The 12,675-nt window shown below is 38.6% G+C and overlaps 1 protein-coding gene across 1 annotated transcript; it reads right to left on the bottom strand.

Annotated features, from left to right (window-relative positions):
* Window positions 1-4,060: 4,060 nt before the first annotated feature.
* LOC116629283 (medium-chain specific acyl-CoA dehydrogenase, mitochondrial-like) lies at window positions 4,061-12,101 on the bottom strand. The gene is made up of 6 exons (XM_032399589.1): window positions 11,949-12,101; window positions 8,510-8,597; window positions 6,174-6,271; window positions 5,983-6,052; window positions 5,308-5,408; window positions 4,061-4,465 (listed from the first exon to the last, which is right to left on the bottom strand). Exons 1-6 carry the CDS (start codon window positions 11,976-11,978, stop codon window positions 4,307-4,309), a joined length of 546 nt encoding a protein of 181 aa, XP_032255480.1. The 5' UTR covers window positions 11,979-12,101; the 3' UTR covers window positions 4,061-4,306.
* Between the last annotated feature and the right edge of the window lie 574 nt (window positions 12,102-12,675).

Raw genomic sequence — 12,675 nt, 5'->3', positions numbered from 1 at the left:
TGTTTGTCCTGGAAGCTTTTTATCTCTCCTTCTATTTTCAATGACAGCCTAGCTGGATATAGTATTCTTGGCTGCATATTTTTCTCATTTAGTGCTCTGAATATATCCTGCCGGTCCTTTCTGGCCTGCTAGGTCTCTGTGAATAGGTCTCTTGCCAATCTAATGTTTCTACCATTGTAGGTTACATATCTCTTCTCCCGAGCTGCTTTCAGGATTTTCTCTTTGTCTCTGAGACTCGTAAGTTTTACTATTAGATGTCGGGGTGTTGACCTATTTTTATTGATTTTGAGAGGGGTTCTCTGTGCTTCCTGGATTTTGATGCCTGTTTCCTTCCCCAAATTAGGGAAGTTCTCTGCTATAATTTGCTCCAATATACCTTCTGCCCCTCTCTCTCTTTCTTCTTCTTCTGGGGTCCCAATTATTCTAATGTTGTTTCGTCTTATGGTATCGCTTCTCTCTCGAATTCTGTCCTCGTGATCCGGTAGTTGTTTATCTCTCTTTTCCTCAGCTTCTTGATTTTCCATCATTTGGTCTTCTATATCACTGATTCTCTCTTCTGCCTTATTTATCCTAGCACTTAGCACCCCTATATTTGATTGCACCTCATTAATAGCCTTTTTGATTTCTACTTGGTTAGATTTTAGTTCTTTTTTTTTTCCAGAGTTTCTCTAATAACTTCCATGCTTTTTTCAAGCCCAGCTAGTATCTTTAAAGTGATGATTCTGAACTCTAGATCTGACATCATACTAACGTCCGTATTGAGTAGGTCCCTGGCACTCAGTACTACCTCTTGTTCTTTTTGTTGAGGTGATTTTTTCCGTCTTGTCATTTTGTGCAGAGGAGAATAGATTAATGAGAGAACAAAATGCTAGCAGGGTAACAACGTCCCCAGATAATATACTCTAAACAAATCAGAAAAGACCTGAAGCAGTGGGAAAAGAAAGGGAAAGAGAGAAAAAAGAAAAAGAAAGAGATAAAGATAAAAACATACAAAAACAGAACAAAACAAAACAAAAAAAAACAGAATGTGATCAAATATGATCAGGCTGGTATATAGATCAGTGCCACACACTAGATTTTGGGTGTATTTTGGTCTGTTAGAAGAAAGTGCCTCCCAAAATTTTAAAGAAAGAAAAACTTATATATGTACAAAAATAAGGGTTGATATGATGAAGGGATGGAATAGGACTGTAAAGATGGAAATTATAAAAAATTTTATAAGAGGAATTGATAAGAAGTTGTTTGAAAAAAGAAAGAAGAGGATTTAAAATAAAAAAAGAGAAAAAAAAAGGGAGAGAATGTGATCACGCAGGGGAGTAGGAAAAAACCATACACTAGAGATTTAGGGTATATTTTGATCTGTTAGAAGAAACTATCTCAAAATTTTAAAGAGAGAACAACTTATATATATATGCCAAAAATACGGGTAACTACTATAAAGGCATAGAATATGACTCTAAAAATGAAAAATAAAAATTTTTTTTAAAAAAGGGATTGATAAGATGTTGGTTGAAAAAGGGAAAAATAAAAATTCGAACAAACAAAAAAAGACAGTTAAAAAAAAAAAATTAACTTTGAAAGACTAAAGAATCATGGTAAAAAAGCCATGAATTCTATGTGCATTATTCCCCTAGCGCTGGAGTTCTGCCGTTCTCATTGATCGGTAGACTTGGTCTTGGCTGGCTGTTCTCGTTGATCTTCTGGGGGAGGGGCCTGTTGCCGTGGTTCCCAAAAGTCTTTGCCGGAGGCGGAATTGCCCCGCCCCTGCCCAGTCCGGGCTAAGTAATCTGCTCAGGTTTGCTCTCAGGAGCTTTTGTTCCCTGCAAGCTTTCCGTACAGCTTTGGAGGCCGAGAGTGAAAATGGCGGCCTCCCAATCTCCGCCCCGGAGGAGCCGAGAACTCGGGGCCCCACTCCTCAGTGTGCCCCCAGAGAGAAGCCATCAGTCACTCCCGTCTCCCCGGTCTCCGGCTGCACTCCGTGCTCACCCGGCCTGTCACCGAGCATTTCTATCTCTGGCACCCGACCCCGTGTGGAGTCTCCAAACCCAGCAGATCCCTGCGGTGCGCTCCCGCACCTCTCCTCCCGGGGGAAGAAGGTGAGTCTCCCCGGATCGGCGCTTGTTGGGTCCCTGCTGGAGGAGCAGTGGCCCGACTGTGCCACAGATCACGGTTTATGGCAACCCCGAGCTGAGAGCCCGCGCCTCGGCTCCGTCTCTGCAGCCGGCTTCCCTGCTCCGATACCTGGGAGCTCTGCCGCACTCAGGCACCCGCGGTCTTTCTGTGACCCCGAGGGTCCTGAGACCACACTGTCCCACGAGGGTTCCACCCCCCGCTTAGCTACTGGAGTGACGTCCCTCAGCAGAGCCGACTTCTAAAAGTTCCGATTTTGTGCTCCGGCTCTAAATGTGTCACACAATTCTATCACTTGCCAGAAGCGGCCGACGGAGGCCCCTCCCCCGCCGTCTATCCTCCCGAATATCGCCTCGGATTCACTTCTCCGCACGTCCTACCTTCCAGAAAGTGTTTGCTTTTCTGTTCAGAGAGTTGTTGCTCTTCTTCTCTTCGATCTCCTGTTGAGTTCGTAGGTGTTCAGAATGGTTTGATCCCTATCCAGCTGAATTCCTGAGAGGAGAGGAAATCCAGGTCTCCTACTCCTCCGCCATCTTGCTCCGCCCGTCTATATTTTATTTTTTAAGCCAGTATTTTAAATATGTTTAAATACCTAAAAATAAAATGTTCTCAGAAAATCAAATAAACTGCTCAAATGTAGAAACATTTAATATATAATTTAAAACTAGATGTAGGATATCAATAAACCATATCAATTAAAATGTAGGTATCTTCAACCAAGTTAAATTCATTCACGTGTAATCATCCATTCAAATGTTTATTTAGTATCTACTATGTACCAGGTTATGAACCAGGAGATGGAAAAACCAGAGAGAAAAGACATCCTATCTTCAAGACTTCCACAACAGTGGAGTTGAATACTAACTATATTGTAATTATGTACTAAAGTCATACACAATAGTCTTGTGAATCTAGTTGAGCTTTAGGGTGTCAGGAAAAGCTTTCCAAAGGTGATGCTCACATCAAGTCTCAAAAAGAAAAAGGAATTCTTTGGGGATAAAGAAGGAATGTGTATTCCAGGCAGAATAACATGCAAATGGTACTGAGATAAATGCAGGGTTACCCAGCATTTGTAATTCCAAAGTAGCAGAGTTCCATAACATGTAAATTCTGTGTATGTAAGGGAATTGACTATTTTCATTTTCACCCTTGACTTCATATTTTGGGTACATTTACTGCTATTATGCACTAGCAGGGGGAAAATGTATAGTAAACCTTTATTAATTCAGAAGTTAGAATGACTTAGGGACTACAGTAAATTTATTTTTATATATACTGAAGGTATTGATAACAAACAAAACAGCCAAAAAATGTTTAAAATACCTGAACTATTTTTAAGGACTTTTATCTTAGAAATACCTATTTATAAGCAATAATTATAAATATTCTTATCAATGCATTAAGGTAGGTTCTCCTAAGCATGTCTATGCTAAAATTTTTTAGCCTATTTCTAGTATTATATGTGCTACAGAAAAACAATCTAAATGTGTCACACAATTCTTAGACAATATTGAGAATTAGCCTACTAAATTCTCATTTGTTGAAAAGTTACCAATTAACTAAGAAATCTGTATAAATGTTTTTATTAAGCAGTTTGCCTTATTTTTATAAGGTACCTGAAATAAGAAACCATGATTTTTAACTATTACTTTCTACTCTTTCAGACCAATTTTCACAATTAGTTCAAAACAAATAACAATTTACTGTATTTTGGTATCATAATCACCCCCTAAGTTGAAATCTGTTCAACTGATAAAAGAAGTCAAAATCCTATGTAAAAACACTTTCAGAGTCATCTGCTCTACTGAATGAGCCAGCAGGGGGCCCCTGTAACTATCTTTTTTAAATCCAATTTAAATATTTGTTGAGTAGTGCTCAGGGAATTATAATAAAATCTATAAATATTCTTCCCAAGTCACTCATTCAACAAATAGAATGGTAACTTTTCAGTCACATTAATTTCCTATTAGTTCAAAAGACTACTAGTTCAAACACCTACTGTCATACATTCAATCTGAACTTCCTGACACAATCACTCAGGTCTTGGAACTGCAGAGTGCTCCATTAAATAGCAAATCTTTCTTTCTTGGAAATAAGATAGGAGACTGTGACACTTGCCTGGTACCCCAGAAACACCATTACACCTAAATATGTTACTAACTTTTGTCTTCATGTGTTATAGCCCAGTGTACACATTTGTACTGGAAAGAAGAAATAGCACCCTTGTTCCCAAGCAGCAGCTGTGTATACTCACACACATCAGTGGCTCCTCAGTCAGCCTCCCCAAATACTTCTTTTGTTGTTGGTCATTTCCAGCAATAAGAAGAGGCATTTGCTACCAAAGAAAAGTGACATTGAAAAAAACAAGATATTTTTATTAGGTATGTACATTCAGAGATACTATAATTCAAAGCAAGAGAACTACTTTCTCCCAAGGGGTAAGTCCAAAGAACTGGCCTTTATTCTTCTTTAAGGAAGCTAAACCCATGAGGAAATAAATCTGTGAATCCAGGATTTTCCAAAATTAAGTTATGTAGGACTTGTTGGTAATATGTAAAAATCCACTGTAGTAACATGCACAAAGAATTACATTTCGGATAAATGGTGTGATATGTATGACCAGGCCTCTTAAGAACTGCTCACTAAATTTAGCACTGCCAGCAGTGCAGCAAGCCATTGCCATCCTTCTCCTGAATGCTTGTTTTTGGCCTTGCCCTTACCTAAGAATTGCCACTGAAGCAGCAGTCAAAGTATACAGTTTCCCTAAAAGGACAGCTAGGACTCCAATTACTGGAGACAACAGGGACAGAATGATCAACTTAGGCAATAAGAACTCAAGTCTTCACTGCAGAATCTTGTGTTCCTTTTATTTATCTTTTTTTAAAAGATTTTACTTATTTATTTGACAGAGAGAGACACAGCGAGAGAGGGAACACAAGCAGGGGGAATGGGAGAGGAAGAAGCAGGCTTCCTGCAGAGCAGGGAGCCCGATGCGGGGCTCGATCCCAGGACGCTGGGATCATGACCTGAGCTGAAGGCAGACGCTTAACGACTGAGCCACCCAGGTGCCCCTCTTCTGTTCCTTTTAAAGAAAATTGTGTTGTACCAACTAACGTAACCTAGCAGTACTGTCTCATTAATGGTTCACTTAGGCAATTAATTTTCTAAGAAACTTACCCCCAAAGAATTTGCTTCAATAGCAGTCTGAACCCCTGTACATCCATAAGCCAGTTCTTCAGTAATTAAACAAGCATCAAAAATTCCAAGTCCAAGACCTCCTATAGTATCAAAATATTTTAAGACCCATTATAATATGTAGTATATCTCGTTAGAAATAAAGGTGAGCTATTTTAATTAACAAACTAAAAAGTGTTCTGGTTAGCACAGTAACAAATTATACTTCTCTAAAATAAGTTTTAAATATTTCAAAAAATTTTCTATTTGTAATCTGGACCTGTCTTCCTGTTTCTACTTCGTTTTGTAAAAATTTGTTTCAACTGTGCTAAAACTTTGACTCTTTCACCTGAAGGAGTGACAATCTCACAGAAAAAAAGTCTAAACAAAATGTAAAATCCAAGGTAGAACCAAAATGCAACAAATTGACTAACTAAAGAGAAATTACCAACGTCTAGGACGAAGGTTGAAACGAGTTATAAAGGGAAAGCCTTGAAGTGCTAATACAAGGTTTCTAAAAACAGCCAAATACCAAAGTCTGAACAGAAAGATAAGGGTAGATAGCCCTTTATCATAAATGACTTATATAAATGGCAGCTGAAAGAATGACTGAGTAGAGTTTTACCATCTTCCCTGTTCATATGCATTGTAAGGATTAAAAATGTGAAGAAAGCTTACCACAACTCTCTGGAATGTGTGTATTCATTAAACCAAGTTCCCATGCTCTTTTAATTAGGGGGACAGGGTACTAAAAGGAAAGAAAAAAGTAAAAAAAAAAAACCCAATTATATTAAAATCTACATAGTTCAATTATATAATCTTATAAAAAATGTAAAAAACTTTTTTCTCTTTAAAATGCATAAACCTACCTCGCCAGTTTTATCATATTCTGCAGCAACTGGGATTATTTCTTCCCTGGCAAATTTACGAGCGGTAGCTTGAAACTCTTTTTGCTGTTCAGTGAGCTCTAAGAGAAAGTCATTTAGAAAACATTAAAACAAGATATTGAGCTGAGGAAAAAAAGTCCTATGAAATCAGTATGTGAAAATTTATAATGGCGTCTTTAACTCTTGATTAACCAGAAAGTCCACAAATAAACCAGAAAGACCACAATACACTTTTGGACTAGCAAGATTTCACTATACAATATAAATAAACCTATGTCAATACAAGTACCAGAGGAGGTAGGTAAGATTTCTAGCTTTTACAAATGAGTAACAGATATAAACTTGTTTTTCTCTTCCAATTGGTGAAAGTAAAAAAAATTTTGTTTTTACTTGTTATTAGTTCTTAAGCAGATTTATCAAATGTTTAGTAATACTGAAATGAAACTAAATATAAGACACTTCCTGATCTCAAGAATCAGTCTAACTAGGAAGATGAGGCATGCTCAGTGACCAAAAACCAGTAAAACTTATTCCAAAATATCACATAAGAATACCAATACTACAATTTTACTCTTCCTTCAAACTCAGATAATTTAAGGTTATAAATCAGCACAAAGGAACTGGTAAAGTGGTGGCAGGGTTTCTCAAGAGTTAACAGTAACATAAAACTCTAACTCAATTGTATAAAATACAAGGTTCTGTTGTTATAAAACTAGTGAAATGAATATGGTGGCTGGACTGAGGACAGGAGCCGATCACTTGGATTTTTTTCAAATCCACACTATCATTGGGTTTTAATGTGGTTGTGTCCAACATCAAAGGATAGGTAAGATTTAAAAGAAATATAGGGTATTTTGGGTAAGAACAATAAGAACAAAAGCAAAGAGTAAGAATGAGCAAGCATACTCAAAACTATAATAATCATTTGTATAGGGATGTGAGAAATAAAACGTAAAAGAAAAGACATGAGAATTTTGGTGTTGGATCAAACAGCCTAAAATCGAATCTCTCATTTTATAGGTAAGGAAACAAAAGCTCAGAATGAGGACACGATAGCCTCAGTCTTACAATGAATTAGCAGTAAAAGTATATTTAGAGTTTCGGTCACTGTTCTCTACATCACAATTTACTTCTAATATTGGAACCAGCAGATACCAAAGTCGTGGGTGAGTAAAGGACAGGGAAGGCAGGGACCTAGTTTGAATTATTCATTGAGAACCTACCTAAGTCTAGTCACTGTGTATTAGGAACTTTCTATATATCGTATATTAATCTTCAGATAAATTCCGTGTTGTAGGTATTATCTCCACTTTAGAAAGAGCCAGATACAACTGCCCACAGACGTTATCCCTAGTCCTTTACTTAAGCCTTACAACCTCCCTCCTTCCTCCTTACAACACTTGTATCTATCTCATCCTGTTATTCACAAACCATTTCTCCTGCTGGTTACTTACTACTAAATACCAATCTCTATGTGACAAACTGAAACTAAATAGCAATTATACCTAACCTATGTTAATCACACAATAAAAGAAAATCCAATGCCCCAATGCTATCCTCACATGACCTGAAATTTTCCATTTAATTCTCTTTAAAAAACTATAGAAAGCTCTGAGTTTGTCATTTTTATCTGGGTATGAGTTTATTATCTGAGCTGCCTTGTAACTATTTTCTGAGACCAAGAAACCAGAGAAAATGGATTTTTAACTAAAGGAAAGGTAGTAATTTTGAAGCAAGAAGCACTTTAGGAGGTGATGGATGCTAAAAATAGGGATTATTATTTCAATTTTTTTTTTTTTTTTTGCTCAGGATCTTCATTTTAGAGAGCAAAGGGAAAAAGAGTTCTTATTCCTTTTCCTTCCAATACCACATGACTCCCTGATCCCAGGACTTTAAACCCTATCCATTAGCACCAAAACTGCAATTCAGATATATTAAGGTCAAAACAGGCTTTGGCTTATTAGCAGGTAACTAGCGCTATGTATCTAAGTGTTCAAAACATATTTTTTGCATTCAAATTTCTAACTTGAAGACTGTATATATCAGTAAATTCATTATTTATTCTAGGGTTACATACTTAGGAAAAAGGGCACAGATATTTATGTCTGCTGCTAACACAGACCTCTACATAGGATATTATGCTGGAAAAAGAAGAGATCAGGAAGAATGGGTGTGACAGGAAATCTGTGGATGGTAATTGGTTCTATCCATTGACAGACATTACTAAGATGATTTACAAATATATTCCAGACAAATACATATATAATGCAATATAAATGCATGTGTATAACAAATATGTTTAAAGTCAAAACACATACCAAAATTAAATCCCAATCTTGGTTCATGCTGTAGGGCAGCTTTTGTATGTTGTGATCTCCAGTCAAAACGAGAAAGACTTTTTAGGACCTGTAAAGGACAATTTTATTAAAATAAATTTGATAAATTAAACATCAAATAAGAGAATGCTGGCAATTACAAGTGAGTACAGCAACTTGTTTGACTATACTCAAGAGCATAGTTTTTTAAGCATTACTTAAGTACCTTCAACTGTAATTTAATTTCTATATTAAATAAGCCAAGTACTAGATGTATGAACACTTACTACGAAGGGAATTTTTTTTTTTTTAAAGCAATGAAAATAACACAATCAGCAGTATTTGTACTACTGAAGTGGAGTGTCTCCGAGACAAACAATAGTCAGGGGTAGTAGCAGACTTAGGACTGCTATTCTGGAAATCTCACCTACAAGCTTTAGGACATTTGTGATTGAGAAGTTGGGGTGGGGGCAAAAATAGGACAGTATAACACTGTGTTCAAGAGTTCCCTAGTCTACCAACTTTGATACCCTGTCCCTGTGAGCTTCAGAGGTTTGCTTCTGGGAATCTTCCCCTTGGAGGATTCCATTTTCTAAGATACCTCACTTTATTTAACAAAACAAATTAGCCTAAAACTATGTTCTATATTTTCTGCTGTAGTCTATAGGCATTCTTAGAATATTCTACAACAGTGGTCAGCACACTATGGCAGCCACCAGTTTTGTAGATAAAATTTTATTGACCACCATACTGTCTATTGCTGCTTTTCCAGCAGAGTTGTACAGTTGCCAGAAACCATGTGGTCCACAAAGCTGAAAATATTTACTGCCCCTTTACAAAAGTTTGCCAACCCTATTCTAAACTACTGATATGCTACATTTCTTAATATCTGCAATATACTATTTCTTTAAAAAGTATAATCAGATATACATATATTGTTCCTTTGCAATCCATTTTTATACTCATGACAATTTAATGTATACAAAAGTAACCATTTGCGTTTATTAAAGTTAATGGAAACCATACTGTAACTCCTTCCTATGTTTGAGGACAGCAAAATCAGTTTATACTTCAAAGGATTTGATGCAAATATCCCTATGCAATTCTAATATTCCAAAGAAAAGAGAAACTGAACAATATACTAAAAGATCAAGAACCAAACTTGCTTATGTTTTTTGAAAACTGTAAAAAGAAGCTGTCCATTTTGTGGATGACAACTTTATAACCACCTACATTTAAAGTGACAATAAAGATTGTCAAGTATCCAAAAAGCTCTTTCAGAATACTTTATACAATTTTGAAAAAAAAAACTAGAGTATAAAACTCATATTTTCTTTGCAATTTTCATTAATTTTTTGAAGTAAAACATGGTTTCTCTAATCTTTATTGTTCAGTCATCATAGACCAAATCTATACTTGTTTACAGTCACATTCCACATATTAATTCACTGAATCTCCAAGTCAAGCCTAGGATTAAGGCACTACTTTTATTCCTATTTTGCATATGAAGAAACTGAGGCTCAGAAAGGTCAAGTGAAATTGGCCAAGGACACTCTATTAGGTAGTGGAACCAGGATAATAACATTTACTATAGAGAATTCATACCATCAACCACCTTGCTATACTGCTCTTTCAATTTAAGTTTCCTAATTGGTTTTTACATTCAATAAAGAAAAACATCCCACAAAAATCAGACCAAAAAAACTTGGCTCTTCTAAATGTGTTTAGACACCAGTGCACAAAAATCAGACCTCATAACACAGGTAAAATAGTCTGCCGAGATTTTAAATAGGGAATTATTAGTGGATTTAAAATAATTTACAAAAGTTTACATATTATTTTTCAGGAAAATGTTAAACAAAATACAAAAGTAGCTACAGTCAGGGAACAATCCCATCGATCTGCTAATGATATATAATATTAGCCATTTAGAGAGGTGGCTCAGTAGACACAGAAAATAGAAATAGATTATTTGGATTTAGAATGGTTTAAGTCTAGACTCCACAAGTATTTTTCGGACTTTGCGCCAATTACAAACTTCCTGTAGCTTCTTTTCAAACCTAGAAAATGAGGCTTTTCTTACTGGATAATTTGTTGAGGTGATTAAGAGTCTTGGACGCATAATGCCATATAAATATTGATTTTATTACTTTGGGCTCTGCCCAGAACAATCCAATTCCAAATCTCCAAAAGACAGCATCTTCAATCAAGCCTCAATTCCGCAATAGCACAACTATAATTAAATGCTTTTGTGTATTTCTTAGGAATAGGAGAATCTTAAATTTTATGGGAGTGTCGAAGAGATGGAGGTGTAAGTTTTCTGGATTAGGTTTTTCTATATTTTTCCTTGGAGAGATTGAGAAATCGGTCTTTTTTTTTTTCTGGGGTCAGAGTTAAAATTCATTTTTAAAACGCCCGATTTCTGCCTTCAGGGCCCCTTGTTTTTGTTTTGTTTTGTTTTAAAGATTTTATTTATTTGACAGAGACACAGCGAGAGAGGGAACACAAGCAGGGGGTGTGGGAGAGGGAGAAGCAGGTTTCCCACGGAGCAGGGAGACCGATGCGGGGCTCGATCCCAGGACCTTGGGATCATGACCTGAGCCGAAGGCAGACGCTTAATGACTGAACCACCCAGGCGCCCCCAGGGCCCCTTAATTTGTATAGCAATAACAAATATTGGGCAACAATCCATTAGAATTCTTATAAATTCTAAAACTTCTACTCTTTTTGGGCCAAGAACATTAATTTCTTAACTTAATTATAAATGACATTTAAATGGCAGTCTTGTGTTAATATACCAATAATATTTCAGATAAAGAGCATCTAAGTGAGTGAGACAAGTTAGAACCTGTGAGCCACACTAGTATAGACAGCTTGGGGCAAAATTCTGCGGTAGGTTCTTTTTACTTCCTAATGTACGGAACATAAGCGGTCTCCTCCATAGTCCAAAAACCAAAAGCGTATTAAACATATTAAGCATCCCAAGAAGCAGCTGCTTCATTTTCCTTTTCCCGGTAACTTTGCAGGCGCCCAAGATAAGGATGTCTGAAATCTACACTTTCTGGCATGTATCAATTGCACGATGAAATTTACTTTATGATTTTTTTCTTGGGCTGGAGATAGAAAGCCAGTGGAGTTTTCTCAAAAACATAACTGCAAAAACAAGGCCTTTGCTCGTTCTGAGATCCCCGCGCAATTCAGACAGGTTCGCATTCGGGAAACGGTGAGATTCCTGGAGAAAATATTTGGAAAGTCCCCGGGCCAGAGGGAGGGAATAAAAAAGGACATTCTGAAAGTGACTGCCGCCTACATTGGTACGGGGGAGTCCCCCTCCCGATACCCCAGGACAGCACCTATTTTCATCCCATGCTTCCCTCTCTCCCACCCCTCCAAACATCACAACCTCCATTTCCCACCCCCACCGAGCCTTGCTCTCTCTCACCCCGCAGCTACGCCTAAACACCGCGGCCATGTTGACTCGCGGTCCGGGTCCACAGCTCCCAAGTCACTGCGCGGCGCCGAGAGTGCCAGAGTCCTCCCGGGCGCGAGGCGCTAGATCCGTCTGGCCCCGCCCACACCCTGGTCCCGCCCACCGGCGTGGATTTGGGTGGGGAGGGAGGGGAGCGGTTGCGCCGAAAGGGGGCGAATAGGGTAAAAGGAGGCGAGGAGGCGAGGAGGCGGGGAGGCGGGGAGGCGGGGGAGGCGGGGGGGGTGGTGGTGGGGAAGTTGCGTGCGCAATGCAGCGGGACGCTTCTGCAGCGTCCGTACGACCTTGGGCGGGTGGGGGAGGGGTGTCTAACGATCTCCTGGGGCCTAACGGGTCCCGAGGGGTGGTCCACGAAAAGGCTTCGTTTCCCTCGAGCCCTGAGTTCAGACGACGCGACTTCTCGGTGGGAAGCGGAGGGCCGTGCGGAGAGGGATCCCGGACTCGCGTTCCTTGCCTGGAGCCGGGCAGACGTCGAGGGCGGGCGAGCGAGAGGCGCGGGGCCAGCCCGGAATCTGGGTGAGAGGGCGCGGCCAGGGACCTCTGCGCGGTCTGCGCCGACTCCTGGCGGAGAGATACCTTCCTGGCTGTCAGGCTTGACCCTTGGTCCAAAGACCAAAGGACATACTGTGCTTAAAAAAAACAGAGAAATTGACCCACCTAGATAAAGTTGACCTTCACTAAT

The sequence above is a fragment of the Phoca vitulina genome, unplaced genomic scaffold (assembly GCF_004348235.1).
Source record: "Phoca vitulina isolate PV1807 unplaced genomic scaffold, GSC_HSeal_1.0 scaffold543, whole genome shotgun sequence".
Classification (NCBI taxonomy): Eukaryota; Metazoa; Chordata; class Mammalia; order Carnivora; family Phocidae; genus Phoca; species Phoca vitulina.
Note: the sequence above shows the minus strand (reverse complement) of the source record. Positions and strands in the feature narration are given on the sequence as shown.